Source organism: Eretmochelys imbricata, chromosome 7, assembly GCF_965152235.1.
Source record: "Eretmochelys imbricata isolate rEreImb1 chromosome 7, rEreImb1.hap1, whole genome shotgun sequence".
NCBI lineage: Eukaryota > Metazoa > Chordata > Testudines > Cheloniidae > Eretmochelys > Eretmochelys imbricata.
In genome coordinates this window covers 62558904-62580410 of record NC_135578.1, presented here as the reverse complement: position 1 = coordinate 62580410, position 21507 = coordinate 62558904, and the positions used below count along the sequence as shown (strand labels likewise).

The 21507-nt window shown below is 40.1% G+C and overlaps 1 protein-coding gene across 6 annotated transcripts in view; it reads right to left on the bottom strand.

Annotated features, from left to right (window-relative positions):
- The window catches only part of SAMD8 (sterile alpha motif domain containing 8), a 36011-nt gene extending 15183 nt beyond the window's left edge, over positions 1 to 20828 (bottom strand). For 2 of the 6 annotated variants that reach the window (XM_077821499.1, XM_077821494.1), the window contains exons 1-2: positions 20718 to 20825; positions 4246 to 4831 (exon numbers count right to left, since the gene is read on the bottom strand). In XM_077821499.1, coding sequence (XP_077677625.1) covers positions 4246 to 4831; positions 20718 to 20787 — 656 coding nt within the window. In that variant the 5' untranslated portion in view covers positions 20788 to 20825. Of the gene's footprint in view, positions 1 to 4245; positions 4836 to 9258; positions 9400 to 17289; positions 17321 to 18603; positions 18662 to 20717 lie in introns of those variants that run through there. The other 4 variants (XM_077821497.1, XM_077821495.1, XM_077821496.1 and 1 more) reach the window with 4 other exon arrangements.
- Positions 20829 to 21507: the final 679 nt, after the last annotated feature.

Genomic DNA, 21507 nt, shown 5'->3' with positions numbered 1-21507 from the left:
TGCCTCATCCTTCCCTTCCCCATAACACCCACCCAATCTCCTATTCCTCCTGTTATTTATCTGCTTGATCTCTCCTACAACCTCCATATACTCAACCCATCAGCACCCTTTGTGTTCCTCACTCCTTGCAACCCCTTTGTTTTCTAAAGAGAGGATCAGCAGCGCCTGAGGCAATAATTCCCCAGCTTCCTCCTCTCCTAAGAAAGGATGCAGCAGCTTTACAGAGAGGAGTCATTCATTTGGACTGCCAATATAAATACATCCTGGGTATGCATCTGATGAAGTGAGCTGTAGCTCACGAAAGCTCATGCTCAAATAAATTGGTTAGTCTCTAAGGTGCCACAAGTACTCCTTTTCTTTTTGCGAACACAGACTAACACGGCTGCTACTCTGAAACCTGACATCCTGGGTATGTGTGACTAGGTTTTCAAGCTCTGACTTGAGTAACAAAAGATCTTCATTGATGGTAATGGGAGTACTCAATGCCATATAATATACAAGGATCACAGTCCTTTGCTGTAGTATTGTACTGGAAAATGGGGAGGGTAGAACAGTTTGCATAGTTGGTAAACACCTACCACAGTCCCATATATATCTTCACAGCAAAATACCCTGGGTGCTAAACAGAGCCATGTAGATGTTCAGGTTCAGGCTCTGAAGGCCAGGGAAAGGGGTGGGTTTCTGAGCTCAAGCCCAAAACATCTACTCAGCTATTCTTAGTACTGTAATGCGAACCCAGACTCTAAGATGCACTGCCATGTTGATAGGGTTTTGTTTGGGGGTATTTTGGGGGAGGGAGGGCGGTCATGTAGACATACCCCAAGAGTGCTGATTAGAGAATCAGTTAAAAAAGAATTTTTTTTTTTGAAAGCTAATGGTAAGCTATTGCTGGCTGCAGAGTAAAACCTCTCCAAGAGAAGCCACTCAAACCTATTCAGTTCCTGTCCTCTTGGTGCCTCTTCTGCTGTGTATATGTCAATGAACTGCTGAGAAGCTACAAAGCATTTTTTTAAATTAGATTTCAACTACAGAATGATTGTGTATGAACCTCTTTAGCCTTGTTTGTCAAAGTTCCTTTCCCAGAAAGCGGGTACTGCCAGTAACAGTACAGAACAGAAATTGCTATAGATTTCAGCTGAAGCTGTTTTTCCGTCACATGTCCCCTTTGCTACACAAAAGGTAGAAAAGCAATTACTCAGACACTGACTCTGTTGTAATCCTATGACAATGCTTTGGTTGTTTCGGCTAACATTCTCCACCGTAGCCCCTCCCAACACTGTGATTACAGCGCTTCTGTCCTGGGAACAGACTCTCCCACCCAGTCTTGTCCGGACTATCATTCTCCCTTCTTCTCTCTCTCCCTTTGGTCCTCACTTGCTGAGTAACGTTTAAACTAATGTTAGGCTGTGCGGCCTTCATTCACATGGATTAGTCCGATTGCCTTGGAGGAGACTACCTGTGAAGTAGAGACTACTTTCATGAATAAAGGCTGCAGGACTGAGCCCCTCCTGATAGAGATCAGGTCTTATTTCTGTGCACTTTATAAGAAGTCTGTAGTATAGCGCATGTGTGAATTACTTGGAATGGAGCATTTATTCCACATTAAACTCACATGGCTGAGCAGAAACTAAGGAGCTCTAGCAGTTGCTCTCTCCGGATTTAAAGGAAACATTTACAGCATGGATGTCATTCCCCTATATTTAAGGCTGTGAGTTTGTCACGGAAGTCATGGATCCTGTGACTTTCATTGACTTTTGCAGTTTCTACTGTCCAGCACCAGCGAAGGTCCTGGGCCACGTGCCCCCAGCACCAGCAAGGGTCCTGGGCTGCGCCGCCCCCCTCCCCGCCCCAAGCATCCGGGCCGCCCTCCCGCAGCACCTGCGGGCCCCCAGGCAACCCCCCTTCCTACCCTCCAGTTTTATTCACTAGTATTTTTCAGAAAAATCATGGACGGGTCACAGGCTGTGAATGTGTGTGTACTGTCCCTGACCTGTCTGACTTTTACTAAAAATACCTGTGACTAAAACATAGCCTTACTTATAATTAATGGCTCTCTCACTAGCACTCAGTCCACCAAGTAGTACAGGTAAGTAAGTATAACAAACCCCTCTATGCACCTACTCCAGACATTCAGCCTGGGATGTTGGGGCTAGTCGGAGTATAAAACTAATACTCGAGAAATAAAACTAATAAATAAGGCTTCTCTAAAAGCTTCCTATACTATTCAAAACAAGTGGGACTTTATGGTAGTACTCATGTTTAGGAAATGTGTGGGCTGTTTATCAACAACCTTTTACCACAGCCATTTACCAGATGCATTTATCAGAATACACAGATACATCCAGGCAGAAAGCAATTCTCTCTCTTGACTAAAGGTGGAAAATGTATGACAGCTGATTGCTACAGTATGTTAATGGAACTCCAGTTAGTGATTTCTACATCAGCAAACCTGACATTCCTCATTACATCTGGCTGAGCAGTCAGCCACAAACAAAATAATTTCCAGTGTAAACAACCTCTTTGAAACCTCCCTCAGCTCCTTTCAAATTCCCAGCCTAATTGTATTATTATACTTCATTATTTATGGAGTACCCCAGTTTCTACCTAGTGACAAAAGGGAGTAAAAACCATTTTGTTTAAGCTGGTATAGGACAAAGGAAGTTGGAGAAATAAATTGTACATTAGCAACACAGTTTAAGCACTTTAGCTATCACAACTCTGTATTTGGTCCTTAGTGATAGCAGATGAAGAGACAGTTAGCGTTCTCCACATTTGCAACTTGTAAGTCTTCAGTCTCCAGTTCGAACTACAAACTTTATCCAGTTCAAAGGGTGACTGAAAGTAAGAGCTTATTATTTGGTTACAATAAAGCTTTTCCCAATACAGTTGCGTGGTTTGGCAAGAAGCAGTTCAGTTTCTTCATACCCAGAAAGAAAAGTGAGCTCTTAGTACCAAATACAAATAAACTGAACCTGGTATTAGCACTTAGATCGCTTTATTTCTCCAGCATGCCAGTTCATCAGTTGTCAAGGACTGTCACATCGTTTTTCAGCATGCTATACACATTGCATAGCTACTTCAAAGATTATCACAAAGTGACAGAAGATTGCATAGGAGAAAATGTTTTAAAAGGCAACATTTGTCATTTACTTTAGTGCACCAAAGTGGCTGTAATCTTATTCAAGTGCTGCATGCCTCAAAGAAAGATTCAAAGAGCAAATTCTGCAATTCTGAAAAAGGAGTTGCACATATACTGAATAATATCAGCTTGTTATCTGTGTACCTAGAACACTGGTAATGTTTGGCCCAGCTTATTTAAAGAGATTTTAAAAAAAACAAAAACAAAAAAAAAAAAACCATCAGAAAGGCTTGTCAGTCCATCCCACAATCCATATCACTGTGTTCCAGTAACACCCACAATATGCTGATACTGTTCGAACACAAAGGAATATACAATTCCTACCTCAAAGCACTTACAGTCTAAAATACAATCTCTTCTACAACCCCAGTTCAGTGCCTTGCTTCTTCTATGTACTCTTGCTCTGCTCCCAACACTGCAACACCAATTTGTCATCAAATGCAATTTATTTGTAGTCCTGTTTGGTGAAGCACCAGCACAAACTAAATTAAACTTTACAGCGAGTACACGGAATGGAAGAAAGGGCATCACAGCAGGAAAATACACCACAATAAGTCACCTGAAAGTGAAGCATCCCAAAGGGAACAGACTTTTAAAACATGACCAAAGCAGTACTCAGGTGGAAGGAGATCTTATACCTCAGGTTAATGGAAGTGCTATCTGCTATATGATAAATTACAACTAGTATCACTGATGAGATTTCAATGAACATGTGAGAAGGGAGTTATGATTCTTTAAAATCAATTTACTTGGAGTGTGGGAGGAAGGGACAGTCAAGTCAGGTAGTGTACACATCTTTTAAGTAACCATTTAGCTAAGGAAGTAGAACTAATCACAACAGTTTTCCTTTAAAATCCAATTGTACAGTAGTAACAGCAGCCCTTTAAGTCAACTGCTCAATTTCTTTCTTCACAAAAGCCTTTTAAAATTATATTTTTTTAATCTCGAGAATTGGAGTACATTACAATCTAGACTGTGGGCGAATACATACAGAAGTGTTAGATATTGAAAGATTATTATGAAAAATATTGAAATTCAAAATATCTATAAAGGTATAAGAATTTTGTGATTTAACACCATCATTCTGTTTCTGAACAAGTACTTACCTGTCTAGAAATATGTCTGGTAGCGGTGGATATGTCTGCATGTCAGGTACGCGCTCATGTACTATAACCATGACAAAAGACGTAAAGCCAAACACTATGAAAACATATATACAACTTAAGACTGTTTTCCAGTATTCAGGGTCCAGTCTTCGCATAGGATGTTTGTTTTTCCCATTTGTGTATTGATACTGATCAGCATTCAGGTCAGTAACTGGTCCACAGTCCCGTGGTATTTCACCATTACAAAACCAATCCGTACCTTGAAGGGAGCCAACAGAAGGAGACATTGTGCCAATGGGACTATCGCTGTTGTAACCCAATTCTTCTAAAACCTCAATATGCTGTTTCTGCAATTTGCGTATCGACAACATTAGTCTTTTGATATCCCCCAGGACTCTAATTTCCAAAGGAGGGGATCGCAAATCATATTCAGTCAGTGTCAATAATGTAATACCATCCAGTCTGTGTCTATTGCACAAAACGTCCACATACTCGCAGAAGCCTTCTTCCTTTAGCCATTTGGCTACATTCTTAGTAGTCCAACGTCGGATGCAAAGCTGGTTGTTGCTTGCCATTGTTTTACTCTCTACCTGCCAATAAAATACATTTATTATATAATGCAGAGAGATAAGGCTCAAAATGTCCAAAAAATATTCCTGAAGAATTAATTTACATTAATTACACACATTAACCACACTGTGTACTCATAATTACTTGAATAAGAAAAGATTTTATTAAAATTATTTCCCCTCAGTATTAGGATGTAGATCCACTACTAAATGAACAGTAAAACTAATACTTATTTAGAATTACTTTATAATATTTACTGATCCGACTTACTATTATGGATTCTTAAGGATGTTTTAGATTCATTTCCTGAATCCTTGAGGTATTTTGTAGAATTCAAGCTATTCAAAAAAAGTTAACTAAAATCACAAACAGAATAGATTGTACTGAGCTACTGCTAACCAGAACATAATTATTCTTTAACCACATTCCTTTATCCATTCTGTTTTCTAAAGCATAATTTAGTTCTTACATAAGGGTATCAGTATATTTAGTTTGTTTTCCAATGACAAAAACTTTTCTGTTTAGATACAGATTTCATCTCCGCATTCTTCCGCAGTGTGCAATTTGCAAGCCAGGTAAAAATATAGGCAGACGGCATGCAAACTTCCATATGGAACTTTACCATGGACTCTTCAGTCCTGACCTATAATACACTGCTATTTCAGTCCTGATCTCTCTCCTTAAGACAGTGCTATATCCAGTCATGTTCTGCTTGTGGTGTATAGAAATAGAAAATAGGATGAGTTTTAATTTATGCCCTTTTCAGAGTTGAACATAGATATCCTAAAATATATACTACTGTTAACCCACTGCACTATCTAAGCTACTTATCTTTTTCATTGTCTGCTACCTACTCCCTAAAACTCAGAGTTCCCCCAATGCCTGACAGCACTGATTGAGACCCACTCCAGCTCAGTTTCCCCACAGAGATTCCAGATCACTCCTATTTCCACAAGATTGTTCTTGATATTTACTCCTCTCCCTTAAACCTGATTGAAATAGCAGTCTCATTTGAACATTTTATGGAACAGGAATGGGTATTTTTCTGTGTCAGCAACACAACATCCTGTTCAGAAAACTCTATTTTCTGTCCAGCTATGAATTGTTATTTCCAAGAAGAAACTCACAACCATTGGAGCCTCCTGTTGCAACATAAGGAAAGCTTCTGTATCAACATATTTCACTGTTTCATGACAAGATATGTACTGTAATTATATACTATATAGGGCATAAGAGCAACGAGAAGGCTAAATGCCTCATGCTAACATTTTGCATGTTCAGAGTGTAAGCATATTTTAATTTATCCATTTCAACTATAGTAACATCAAAGTGACAGATTCAGCAATGTAAAACAATTTGAAGTAACAATCATTTAACCTGTATTTTGCTATGAAACAAGCGTTACATCTAGCTCCAAAAGAATCCAAATAGTCTTTTAAAAAAAAGAATGCAGTACTAGCATTAATGATATTACATAAAAGAAAATAAGATTTACGCTGTTGGGAAAATTTCCAGTATTCCCAGACAGCTTTTTGGACTGTGGAATATTACTCCAAGGAAGAGGTACATGGTCCCAATACTTCCACTTTAACTTTTTCAAATTTAAACTTATTTGAGTAAAGATATTTACAAAGGTCATTGTAAAAAGGAGTCATTCCAGTTGCTGACAGCTCCCTCACTGCCTTTGTTCAGTATAAAGAAGTCGTAATATTTTCCATTCCAAATAACCTCACTTTTTCTATTCAATACACAAATACTAGCAGCAGGCTGTATTATGCGGATCACTAATTCCAAATGAACTGTTACAGGATTTTTTGTTTTGTACCAAAGCATCTTGCATTAACACCTACAAATTGGTTTTCTGTCAGTCAGTAACCTGTGCTTCTGATTTTTCCTATTCAGAAATAGAGAGGCAATACAAGGGAAAAAAAAAGACTGAAGTAGCTGCTTCCAATCTCTCTTGTAATGGATACTGTACACTGCGCCAAAGGCTTAGACTCACCAAGAATTCACTTGAAAATCCACTGATTTTCCTTATCACAAAAGCAATTCCTCAGGATGAACTCAGAAAATTTTGTAGAATCCCAGAGAACTCAGTTAATTTTTATCAAGAATTATAACACCTCTCCCTCTGACATTGCAGGGCAAATATCACCCCTCAAACTCCATGTAATAAGAGTGATTTAATAATGCTGAGCAAGCACATACCAATCAGTACTGGCAGGGTTGTACTTGGGAAAGGTCTACATCTAAAGTACGATGCAACTGATAGGGGCTATTTACTAATTTCAAATGCATAGGAGGAGGAGAGAAAACTGAGGTAGGGAATAGGTAGATTTAAAAAACTATAAGAGTAACAAACCCTTGTGATGATGTGGAATAATCCCCCCCAGCTTTTAGCCAGTTTCAACAGTTGCAAGTTAATTTTGGTTCAGTTATCTTGCCCAGTTTGTTTGAACTAAAAAGGCTCCTTCCCCCCTTTTTATTTATTATTCATATAAAGCCATTTTAACGTACACAATAAAAAGAATTCTGCTAATGTAATATAACCTACTGTGTATTAAACAAATGTTAATAAATTCAACTAGTTCAATTCATTAATTCACTGAAAGTTAATAAGCTGATTGCAAGTTAAAAAAGCAGGAAAACAACCTCTTACAGTCTATGAATAAAAATTAGGTGCAAGAGAATGAGCTCTACTAGTTCTAAAGTCTTGAAGGAATGGCAACCAGAAAAAATCTGTTCAATTCATTAGCTACACATAGTACATAGTACTTCACCTGTATAACACGAATGCAAATCGTGTTTTGATAAACTCTTATATGTCTGCAACTAGCTTTAGTTGCTTATGGGCTACAGAGGCCTTCCATTGATTGTCAATAGTCACTCTGCCCTTTTGCATGCCACTTCCCCCTTTCCTCCCAATTATTCAATTAAGGACACGTACAACTATTGAACTGTGACAAACGCTTAAGGTCTATGTGCAAAAAACAAAACAAAAACCGAATCTATTGAGTGTTACCATTCTGTGAAAATACACAAAAAGAACAAGGAGTACTTATGGCATCTTAGAGACTAACAAATTTATTTGGACATAAGCTTTCATGGGCTAACCCCACTTCATCAGATGTATGCAGTACATAATATACACACACACACACACACCCAGAGAGAGAGAGAGAGAACATGAAAAAATGAGGGTTGCCATACCAACTCTAAAGAGAGAAATCAATTAAGGTGGGCTATTATCAGCAGGAGAAAAAAAAAAACTTTTGTAGTGATAATCAGGATGGCCCATTTCAAACAGTTGATAAGAAGGTGTGAGTAACAGTAGGGGGAAAATTAGCATGGGAAAATAGTTTTTAGTTTGTGTAATGACTCATCCACTCCCAGTCTTTACTCAAGCCTAATTTAATGGTGTCCAGTTTGCAAATTCCAGTTCTGCAGTTTCTTGTTGGAATCTGTTTTTGAAGTTTTTTTTGTTGGAGAACTGCGACTTTTAGGTCTGAAATTAAGTGTCCACATATCTGTTCAAGGGACACCATCATAGGACCTAATCACATCAGCCACACCATCAGGGGCTCATTCACCTGCACATCTACCAATGTGATATATGCCATCATGTGCCAGCAATGCCTCTCTCCCATGTACCTTGGCCAAACCAGACAGACTCTTCACAAAAGAATAAATGGATACAAATCAGACGTCAAGAATTATAACATTCAAAAACCAGTCGGAGAACACTTCAACCTCCCTGGACACTCAATTTCAGACCTAAAAGTCGCAATTCTCCAACAAAAAAGCTTCTAAAACAGAAGAAGAAGAAACTGCAGAATAAGTTTCTTCCAACAAGAAACTGCAGAATTGGAATTTGCAAACTGGACACCATTAAATTAGGCTTGAATAAAGACTGGGAGTGGATGAGTCATTACACAAACTAAAAACTATTTCCCCATGCTAATTTTTCCCCCTGTTACTCACACTTTCTTGTCAACAGTTTGAAATGGGCCATCCTGATTATCATTACAAAAGTTTTTTTTTTCTCCTGCTAATAGCCCACCTTAATTGATTACTCTCTTTAGAGTTGGTATGTCAACCCCATTTTTTCATGTTCTCTGTGTATATCTTCCTACTGTATTATCCACTGCATGCATCTGATGAAGTGGGTTTAGCCCATGAAAGCTTATGCCCAAATAAATTTGTTAGTCTCTAAGGTGCCACAAGTACTTTGTTCTTTTTGCTGATACAGACTAACACAGCTACCGCTCTGAAACCTGAAAATACACAGTTCTCTTTCACTCCAATACTTTGACACCACAAATATCCATGACTCTCTTAAAAAGCAAAAAGTTTGAATGAAACAGACCATAACCAGCTTTATTAAGCATAAATTGTTTTGCTAAATAAGTGCATATTTAAATCTACGAAATTACAGTATCTTACCATTGATTATCCAAAGTTAGTAACACGACAGAAGCTCTGTGCTTTTGGAATTACCAGCAGTCAGCCATGAAAACAGACCTGTGCTCCTAATTTCCCAAATGTAAGCATTCGTAGGACTTCATAACTCTCAAACTAAGGGTTCTGTGGAAAGGTGAACAATAAAATCACTGGTGCCAGCTAATGAGCAGAATGGGTATTAGAGGATCAAAGACTGTTGCTGAATGGAGCAGCATGGGCATTACTGTTTTAAATGCTGCTTGCATCCATTTTTTCCATCCCTCACTTCAAAAGATAAACAACTATGTTTGGTTTCCCCCTTTTGACACTTAGGTCTGAGTAGGCTGATAGGTAAACACCTTTAGACAGCAACAGAAGTGATGGTGTCTAAGCCATGAATACACAATATGGAACAATAGGAATGTGAACCAACCATCATTGCAATAGGAAGTCTACCTTCATACACCAGTTAGTAGTACCACGCTTGAAGCATGGAGAGCTGGTTACACAGTACTGCCTTTATTTGAGGACTTTTTTCCAAGGTGCTCTGCATCTAACTTGCAACAGAGGTTGCTATTACAAGCTTTTCTTTAATAGAATAGTACTGTGAAGTTCTCAAACTACATAAAGCAAATAAAGCTCTCATTATAATGCAGTATTTTTGTCTTTGAAGAATGTTCATTAATGCATTGAGCTGACCCTGACTTTGCCTTCAAAATGTCACCACATACAGTATATTGCAAAATCCAAACTTACTGTGGTTGCACAGTCAATAGCTGATTTTAAGTTTTTCAAGCAATGTGTGTCATTGTATGTATGAGCATGATCAAGAATATGGTGGTGGACACAAACTGGAAAGGGGAAGAAAAATGTTTACCTGAAGCAAACACTCTTACACATAACAATATTGTAAGTTACACTCTTATTTTCTTCACAAAACCTTGCTTTTATACAGTTACTACAAAAATGCTGATCTGACAGCCAGTGGCATGGTCAGCAACACTTTGAGTCTTAGGTTATGCTAAACAAGCATTATTTTATGAAGAAAAGCTAGGCAATCTTGTATCTAATATAGAAGCCCACCCGGTGACCTAGATTTTCAACTGTAAAGGAGAAATTGCCTTTCTTGCACTACTCTTCGAATAGTTGCAGTAATGAAAATAAAGTAGTGTTCTCAATAGATTTTACTTTTTAAACGACATGGTGTTTTATATAACATTTATACTGCTAATTCTAAAGTTCAATAATGTTTAAAGAAAGCCTCTTTAGTTTGTAATGTCTGCACATAAAATGGACAAAATATTAAAAAATTACTCAAAGCTATGCAAGTTGGCTTTGCAACCAGCAGAAAGTGATTATGTTTTGCAGTGAGCTGAACAGCACACTAACTGCTACTTTATTTTTACACATTGTTAAATCACCTGGGCTACCAGTGCTCATTTGAACACTGAAATGCTCGACTTCTAGCCTATTAACCAAACACAAAAACACTTTTCATTCACAGTTATAACTTGAGGCACAAGCAGTGACAAAGAACTTTGGAACCAACTGACTGAGTACCCTACTTCCCATGCCAGAGAGTGTAACAAACATGTTTGAATTTTATTGTACCATTCTGTTAATGTTTGTGCAACACTTAGAAATCTGAAGCACTATGCAAGTGCCAAGTATTTATTTTCTTATTTCAAAAAATGACATTACATAGCAAACAGAGGAAAAAAAGCAGTTACAGAAAGGTAGCTAACTGCTGTTCTTTGAAATGTGTTGCACATGTCCATTCCACTGTAGGTGTCTGAGTGCCTCATGCACAATTGTTGGAGATTTTCCCCTCAGCAGTACTGTTGGGACAGCATGGGCACTCTCTGGTGACTCGTGCCACAGCACACAGCTATAAAGGGTCACACTACCCCAAACCACCTCAGTTCCTTCCTACTGGGAGGGGGAAGGAGGGCAGGCAATCTAACAGAATGAGGAGGTATAATTTCCCTTTACAAAAGCCACGCTGGCTCTTCCCCAACAAATAGCGTTCATCTATGTGTCTGACAATTCTATTATTTATTATAGTTTCAACCAATTTGCCTGGTACTGAAGTTAGGCTTACCAGCCTGTAATTGCCAGAATCACCTCTGGAGCCTTTTTAAAAAATTGGTGTCATTTTAGCTATCCGCCAATCATCTGGTACAGAAGGAGATTTAAATGATGTTTAAACCACCCACTTGTTAGTTCCAGAATTTCATATGCGAGTTCCTTCAGAACTCTTGGGTGAATACCATCTAGTCCTGGTGACCTACTGTTTAATTTATCAATTTGTTCCAAAACCTCCTCTATTGACACCTCAATCTGGGACAGTTCCTCAGATTTGTCACCTAAAAGGAATGGTTCAGGTGTGGGAATCTCACTCACATCCTCTACAGTGAAGACGGATGCAAAGAACTCATTTAGCTTCTTCACAATCGTCTTATCTTCCTTGAGTGCTCCTGTAGACCTCAAGCATCCAATGACCCCAATGATTATTTATAACAGGCTTCCTTCTTCTGATGTACTTTTAAAAAAAAAAAAAGGACTGTTAGTTTTTGAGTCTTCGTCTAGTTGCTCTTCATATTCTTTTTTGGCCTGCCTGACTTGCCAGAGCTTATGCTTTCTATTTTCCTCAGCAGGATTTAACTTCCAATTTTTAAAGGACTGGACACGTGCAATCACTTGAAGAACTGATTTGCTGCTTTAATTTTGAAAAATGTGCCAATTTTTACAATATTCAACAAAATACACTTATATCAAAGTGGCAGTTTCTGTTTACATCTTCCCTCTTCTACTGTGATCAAAATAAGAGAAACAGGAAGAAGGAATCAGCTTCCCCTGTTAAATCTGTTACCTGTAGAAGAGAGTACCAAAAATGAAAGGTTGCTTCCGAGGTTATTTTTCCAATTTTTGTCATTTAAAATCTGATTTCTCCAGTTCAGTAAGCAGCTGCGAGCTTTCTGCAATTTAAGTATTTACTTATTATCAGGGTGGATAAAAATAAATGATTTAAAAAAAATTAAATTTAAATTGGATTTTTTTGATAAAAAGCTCTTTGAGGAAAACACCCATCTAAAGATAGTTTTAATTAAGATACATTATAGCTCAAAGATATCACATCAGGGTATAGGATTATAAATTCTAATTCTATAGTATGAGACAATATATTCATGTAACGTTAAAGAAAAGTTTTGTAAAAGAGTTCCAATAGTTAATGGATTAGGAACCCAATCTTATGGGGTTCCAGGGGCTTCTGTATAGATTATTTAAGTTAATCTTTCTATCTAACCAATGGGACCCAGTGCTCAGAGTAGAAGATACCATCAGAGATGCTTAGTTTTGCAGTTCTCAAACCATGGATTTCTCTCTCCAGAGATAACATGATTGTTAACAGCAAAAATGTTTTTGCAAATAAATAAAATATTTAGAGGTGAGAAACAACAGACCTCAACCCTATTGTCCCTCTGCAAATTTGTGTACATAGAGTCAATCCCTTACCTCTCTCTAAAAGTGCTAACTGTTAATCTGAGTCTTGATGGGTGGAGCAATGTCGAGGATCCTGTTGTATGTGCTTGTGTGACAGCAGAAGAAGGGAATGTCTTCCTTACAGGAACAATTGATACATCAGGAAATGCACACACAGCAGAATACTTACAAGTAGCAGCAGTAAAAGCTATAACAAACTGTGAAAAAAATTCAAATGTCTAGTCGCAGCTTGGTCAGACAATGCTACAAATGTATTCAGGATGAGAAGAAATGATTTAGAAGAGAGTCCCAAGCTAACATACGGTTGCAGTGCTCATTTGATGCTCCTCCCAGCCAAAGACCTCAGTGCTCCAGAAATAAAGGCTAATGTTGAAATTACAAGAGACTTCTGCACCAACCACTTTGCAGCAGCTGCTCTGAAAAAAGTTGGAGGAATCAAGCTAACTCTCCCACAAGACGTGCGATGGAACCTCAGTAGTGGACTGTTTTGAGCACTTTATCAAGAACTGGCCTAATTTAATGGCAGTTTGTGAACAAAATCATGAAAAAAAAATAGATGGCACTGTCACAGCCAAAGTTCTCAACATTGGGCTTAAGAGAAATGTTGAACACATGTAGCCTTGAACAAAAGGCAGGGAAATAGCGGTTTTATTGCTGACGCCGTTAAAATTTGGAAGGAACTGAGTGAGATCTTAAAAAGAGAAATATGCAATGACAGAGTTAAATTACAAGCATTAAAAAAAACCAAACAGGTCAAACTATCTCCAGCTCATTTTCTTGCACATATTCTCAATACTTGGTACCAGAGTCAAACCTTAACTGCTGAAGAAGAGGAGTTGGCTATGACATGGACATCCAGCAATCATCCCTCCCTAATGCCAACCATAATAAACTTCAGAACTTAAGGGTGAGCCATTCAAGAAATAGGTTTGCTGATGATGTTTTAAAGAAAGTCACACCAGTGAACTGGTGGAAGTCACTTAAGCACTTGGATTCAGAGACTGTTGCAGTGATAATCTCACTTTTAACAGCAGTAGCTTCTTCTGTCGGTATAGAAAGAATTAATTCCAAATTGATAAATCCTTTGGGACCTGAAAAAAGCAGGAAAGCTTGTTTTTCTTTTCCAGATTATGAACAAACAGGAAAAAGAAGGTGAAGACGACTGAGTTAGTTGCAGAACCCAATATTTTAAGTTTCTCATGTTGACCTGGCTGACAGTCGATTTAATTTTTTTGTTTGTTTTTTTAAATTTCATTTAACTATTTTAGTTAAAAAAACAAACAAAAACAAACCTGATTTTAAAAAACTTGAATGTTTCACTACATTCAAAAGTTAATATGCTTGTTTTGTTATAATATTATCTGTTAGCTGTTGGAGAAAAAATCCAGAATACATAACATTGTTGTTTTAGTTAAATAAAACAAACAATTTAAGATGTCTGTCTGGTGATGTTCTCCTCTTAATACAACATGGCAAGAAAATCCTCCCAATATTAATGATTAACCTGTTGAACTAGAGATAGTTCACCTCCCAATGACTTCATAAATATCTGCTTCAGTTACCTTTGGTAAATGAAATAATCAAACAATCATTCATTTTCTGATATAGCTGTAAAACTAATCTGAAAAGTTTTCAAAATAAATCACTTTAAAAATGTATGGTGTGTACCTTCTAAAAATGAAACCTACATCTGTGTCTGAGTTGTGAAGAATATGTATTAAGGTCGTAACAACCAATAAGAAGGCACTTTTATGTAGAAATCATGATTAAATTGAGTTTTCCTGACTAGTGATTTAAATCAAATCCATCCTGCTTATTATACTTATTAAAATAAAAAGGAGAAGACAGACTTACAAGAAGTGTATCCCATGTCCACAGTATTACTAAACACTTACATTGCGTAAGTGCCCAGAGACTTGGGAATCTTTCACTGGGTGCTGTACACCACAAACACACACGCGCACGCACACACACCTACACACCTGACGCTTTAAAATTATACTAGAAGGATTAGAAGAATTAGGCTTCCATATTTGTTTTATTATATTAAACACTGAAAGGCTATCAAGAACAACAGGTTTACGGAATCTTCCCCACATGTAGGTACAAAATAAAGTATCCTTTAAGTTCCATATCCTACTAGTTTATCAGGTTTCCCATGAGTGTCTTTCCATTCTAGATAAAATAACTTTGGCCCCAATCTTGCCAGCTGACCTGTATGGACAGACTTCTGTATGCTTGCAGAGCTATGTTAACATCAGTTGGGCTCTAAGGGATGCAAGGGCCCACCTAAACAGATCAATTTGAAGGTTTTCAGCTTTTCTAAACTAAAAAAATCATTTCTAGCAGAGCATCATCATCATGTCAACTGTTTGGTACTAATGTAAAAAAAACCTAAATCAGTACTCAAGAGTAAGACTATTTGCGTTTATAATATGCCTGGTCTTCAAAGCCCTTTATCAGTTGTGGTCCCAATCTTGAAAAGGTTTACATATCCGAGTCCCACCGACATCCATGGAACTACTCAAGAGCATAAAGTCAAGTATGTGTGTAAATCTTTGCAGTACTGGGGCCTAATGATCAATCTTAATACCCTCATGAGATGAGCAGGTCTACCATCAACAAAAACATCAGCACTAACCACCACCAACAGTAAGCCCTCTAATAAAAACGTTCACAGGTCACATTTTTAAACTAAAGAACATGGTGGCCCAACCACCTGATAAATTTATCACTTATTTCACAATTTTGCTCATACTGCAATGAAACAAAATGGGAAAAGGCAGAGTAACCCTCAATATGAGAACGTCATAGGAAGCTTCATTCCTTGTTAAAACAAACAAACAAAAAACCTAAGAACTTGATCTTGCAAAGTGATCCAGGGGGACTGTATAGGAATAGGGTCTGCCTATGCACACACCTTGTTGGACTGGGACCTAAATTAGGAGCTCCAATTAAATATGGAAAAGCTGTATTTAAATAAGTGTCATGATTGTGACACAGAAGGACTTGCTGCTCTTAAGTCAAACCCCACAAAATGACCCAACAATTTATATTAAGGATCATCAGCATTAATCGACTCCTCACTTCCACTGGTTTGTGTCAAATCCCCAGAAAAATAAAAACGATTGACGTTACCGTTTATGGATACTGATAACTATATTTAGTTCCCAGAGAGAAAACGAAGACTCCAAGCTAATTAAACATGGAGAACAGTTTATTTATTTTTTAAAACTGCCTATTCTATACTGAGCAAAATGAAGCAATTCCTTTGGAGTTGTTCCCTGTTAGTAGGAAGATATATATTGACTACCATAACTACTTGAGTAACCAAAGTGCAGATTTTTAGGACTCAGTTATAACTGTACTTATTCCTGTAAATGTAACTTTGGTGCTTTGCTGGGGCTAATTATTTTGTTATTATCATGGTTATCTGGTGCAGAAGGTGCCATCTTTCAGAGAAGTAGAACAGAGATCCTAACAACTTATGGCTATGGCTAAGATGGTGTCATGGATATTTTTGGTAAAAGTCATGGACAGGTCACAGGCAATAAAGAAAAATTCATGGAAGCCCTGCGTGGCCAGTTGGGAACTACAGGGCCCTCACCACCCATGGGTACTTGGACCCCCGGTCCTCTCCACCCAGGCTGGGAGTTGCTGGGGTCCCCCTGCCACCACTGGTGGCTGCACGGAGCTGTTGGGTATCCCCATCCCCGCAGCTCCCAGCCACCACAGAAGGCAGCAGGACCCTGCAACTCCCAGCTGCTGCAGGCTGAAGTCACGGAGGTCTTTGAAAATCGTGGATGCCGTGACTTCCATGACCTCCGTGACAAAACTGTAGCCTTACTTATGGCCAAAGATCACATGACACTTTTTGCAAGAACAGATGTGATTAGACTCAACATGTGGAAAAAATTCTAGCTATAGTATTCACATTTTAGTCTATTTAATTCTCCTCTGAAGTTCAAGTATTCTTCACTTCCTACCCCCAAAATGTTGTGTCATGGAAAATGTGTGCTACCCCAGATTGTGTAGCATTAGCATAGTAGATGAAAGTCCAAGGACCCTGATGCTCCACTAGCTAATCAAAGAACTGGCTTACAGCATCCCTTGACTTCAGTGGGGCTCCATGCAAGTGCATGGGGTTCAATCGTGCAGTCCTTAGTGCAGGGTCATGGCCTACATACGTAAAAGAATTTCAGGATCAGATTAAGATTTATGAATTTCACATAGTACTGTCAATAATAATTATGAATTGAGAAAGAACTGCACATGAAGGAACTCTGATATGAATGTCGGCATGTAAACAAAAAGACACCGGCCTGTATCAAATAAGAAAGTTTGTCACACCCAAATGCAAAGGATCCTTTAAAAGGCTGGAAAAAAGGTAAATTGAACAGAGTGCATATAAAGGAAAGAACTTGGTTAGAAGCCCAGGCAAATGTAATATTCATCCATTCATTCTGCCATAACCTAAATGGACAGGTCTAAGGGATTATATATGCTTATGAGGACAAATAAAAGATCTACCTGTAACTTATGGACAAACAGGATCAGCAGTGTTTACATCTGGTTTTTGAACAGGTTTTAAGAAGTTATCTGAAAATCAGAAGACCATTCACTATATATTCAGGCTCTACATAAGAAAATAGAAGTTTACGTTTTTCAGTTTAATATCCTATGCTTTTTAAAAGATAACACACACAGAATTCCATCATGTAGAACTACAGTGAGCCATAACAACAAGGAGTCCTTGTGGCACCTTAGAGACTAACAAATGTATTTGGGCATAAGCTTTCGTGGGCTAAAACCCACTTCATCAGATGCATGGAGTGGAACATACAGTAGGGAGGGATAAATACACAGCATATGAAAAGATAACACTGACCCCCCACTTAGTAAGGCAACTCCTAAGGAGCCAATTCAATTAAGGTGGAAGTGGGCTATTCTCAACAGTTGACAAGAAGGGGTGGAAATCACTTTTGTAGTGCTGATGAGGCCAATGTAAACAAGGTGGCCCATTTCAAACAGTTGACAAGAAGGTGTGAATATGAGCAGCAAAAATTAGTTTTTGTAATGTTTTGTTTTGAAGTGTTCTCCGACTGGTTTTGGAATGTTATAATTCCTGATGTCAGATGTGTGTCCATTTATTCTTTTGCGTAGAGACTGGCTGGTTTGGCCAATGTATAGGGCAGAGAGGCATTGCTGCCACATGATGGCTTATATCACATTGGTAGAGGTGCAGGTGAATGAGCCCCTGATGGTGTGGCTCATGTGGTTAGGTCCTATCATGGTGCCCCTTGAATAGATATACGGGCACAGCTGGCACCAGGGTTGGCACAGTGAGCCACGTGGGGATTATCAAAAGGGTTGGGACCTTTAGATTCAGAGCACAGACTCTAGTACTTGAGCTCATGGAGTAATGGGTACCAGGAACAGGCCGTTATCCTCCATGTGGACCAGCCTCTATAGGGTAATGAGACTTTGCCAGGGTGCTTCACAGCTATTTGCTAAACCGCAGAAGAAATTTTGAGACTCTGGAATCTTGGGTTGAATTCCAGGTTCTGGAAGGGAGTGTGCTCTAGTTACATAACCATGAATCCTCCTTCCCCGACCCCACCTTCTGTTTCTATTCTCTCTTTTCACCCTGGCACCTACCTCCAGATCATATCCCCAGTTCCTGTCCCCTTCCCTCCACTTCCTGCCTCCATTTCTCCTCTGCTCCTATTCCTCCCTTCTTCCTCCTGGGTCCTGCCTCTGTCCCCTCTCATCTTTTGTTCCCCTCTCCAGCTCTGTATGCGCTTCTCCCTGCTTTGCTCCTGCCCCCAGTACTCCCCTTCCTACCTCCTTTCCATGTTCTTCTCCTTGAGTCCGTCTGCTTCCTCCTCTACATTTCTGGGAACTGAGGGGTGAGGGGGATGGAGAGAGTTGTATTAATGAGAGCACAGGAGGCTCCTTATTCTCAGTTCTTGTGCTTGGCAGTACAGCAGGCCCTGGCTACTGTGAAGAGCAAGGTTAGGAAAAGCTCTGCCCTTGCCACCCTGGGGTGGAGCATGGCTGACACACTGTTGGGTAGCGCATGTGCCATCCAGCAGCACGAAGGAGCTCTGTGGGGATGGAGTACACTCAGTGCAGATGGAATCGTCCAAGAATTTAGCTGACAGCTTTAAATAAATCTGAGTCTGAGTGAAGTGCTATTTTTCTGAAGTTTATCGGCAAGTGTCATGCAGAAAACCCTAAGAAAGTGACTTAACATAACTATTTGTAAAACCATAAAACAGGGAAATGAAACACATTAATGCTCCCTCTCCCCATTGCCTTTTCTTCCATTTGTTTACAAAGCTGGGGAGGGGGGAGAAAAAGCCACATTTAAAATATGATTTCAAGAGTCAGTAGATTAAGATGCTTGTACATTACTTCAGAGGAAATCCAAATCCTCCATTTAATTACCAAACCACAACAGCACAGGCAGCATTAGTGCAAGCTTCTCCACAGTGCCTTGCTATTCAAACATGACCTTCACGTGGAAGTACCAACTTGTTACAATTTTTGAACTTTCTCCTAAGTATGTGAAATGGAACCCAAATTGCTATCAACTACCATAGAGTTTTGAGCAAAAACTGGAACACCACATTGTCACAATAATTATTCATGCTCATGCAAACAGTGACATCCTTATGTTACCAAACTTATACTTTATTTTCTTTAGAAATAATTTGATATAAAGAAGACTGGTGACAGAATAAAATCAAGTTAGGTCAGTTCTCCTTGTAGACTATAAGAGTCCTACTAATCAGAGCATCTTAACTGTCAAACATTAGCATACGTTTGACTGCATGTATGTAGAACGTAGACCAGTTTATTAAAGATTTTGCCACTGCTGGAAAATTTTGATACGTACCACAGGAAAGATTTTTCCTCCTTACCTTGGTTAATATAAAAAAACTTGCACAAAATAATTTAAAATAAAATGAACGTGACAAGTCACCAAAACCTAGCAACATGTAAAGCTAAGACTGCCATGGCAACCTTCCCCTTGTACACAAAGCAACATAAGTTGCAAATAACTTGTACAACTAATGTGCAATTTCCTAGAGAGAAAATTAAAAAAAAAAAACAAAAAACTTTAACAAGTTTGTGTCAAGACTTCAATGTTACACCAATGAACAAACTGGCTGCAATTAGTATGCAATGAAGTTCTGACCTTGAAACCAAATCTTGTGTGTCTATAGCATCTCCTGGACCTTATTCACAATAGAGCAATTATCCAGGCTGATCTGCATGCAAAGGCAGCAACAAAAAGTGCAACAGACTGACAAACCTCAACACAATTTTAGAGCGTATCCTAAAATTGGCACATTCCAAAACACAGGTTTTATATAAAAGTATTGTGCCATTTTTAATAAATATACAATATATAGCCATACATGGTAAACAGAGAAATAACTTTTTGGTTTTTTTTTTAATTTTGTAATTATTTTCCAAGCGTCTTGTTCCCAGGGTCATCGTATTGAGCAATGAGAACTATAATATTACATCACCAAGTCTATATCACCGCTCCGCTGCAGAGCGGGGAAGTACCAGATGTTAAACTGATACGCGACAATCTCAGCCAGAGCAGCACCCAGCCAGCGAACAGTGACCACATCGCTCCCAGAGGCGGGGCTCACACGGAGACTAAGGGGCCAAGCGCTGAGCGGCTGGGGGGGAACGTGGCTTGTACATGACATTAGTAAACACAGAGACGCCTCCCCCGCCCCCAGCACAGAGCGCTTCTGAGCAGCGGGCATCTACCATGCAGCGGGCAGGAGATGGAGGCGAGAGACCAGCCCCCCAGGGATGGGGTAACCGAGTCTGGAAAGGGGTCTGATACTCCCCGCCCCAGAGCAAAGCCCCCTCCCCAGCCCGTTCCTCCCCCCCGCCCCCAGCGGAGCGCCCCCTGCGGCCCCGGGCCTTACCTCCCCGCGGGACCGAGCGCGCTACCCGGCCTTGGAGGGGAGTCCGCTCCCGGGCGGCTGGTTGCCCCATCACACGGGCGGAAGGGCCGCCAGCGAAGACCAGGCAGCCCCGCCCCCGGCCCGAGCGGAAGGGGCGGGACCTGGCGAGAGGGGCGGTGCTGGGGCTCCTACAGGTTCCTGTGAGAGGCAGGGCGCAGCGACGGTTTCCACCCTATCAGCAGCGCCGGGGGCGGGGCCGTGCTGGCCGTTGGTCCTGCGTGGAGTGGGCTGTGCCGGGAAGCACACCGCAAGCGGAGGGGGCGGGACCGGAGGGGGGAGCTGGCCCATTGCCCCGCCCCCCATCGCTCATTAACCCGCAGAGGCTCGTGGGGAGGTCGCCCTCAGACAGCCATGGCAGCCTGAGGCCCAGGACTCTTCATGAGCCAGCCCATAGGGCACCCCCATCACTGGCACTTACCCCCTGGGGCAAGGCAAACCCAGGGCACAGTCATGCCCCATCCCTAAGGACCGCACCATGCTCTGTACTAGCAAGGCCTAGCCCAATGCCAACCTGCATCCCTATGCTCTGCCACACGATTCCCCACAGTGGCCCCTGCCTACAGGATTCTTCTTCACTTCCTGTCCTAAAAAACCACCCAATCACATCCCTCTGTACCCCCTGAGCACTGCCACCTTCTCCCCCAGAGGTGGCTGCCTCTGGTGAGGGGGGTTAGCTGCCCAGCAGTTTGGTATGAAGGGTGGTCGCTGGAGGGACACGTTTATTACTACTTGAAGCGACATCAGACTTCAT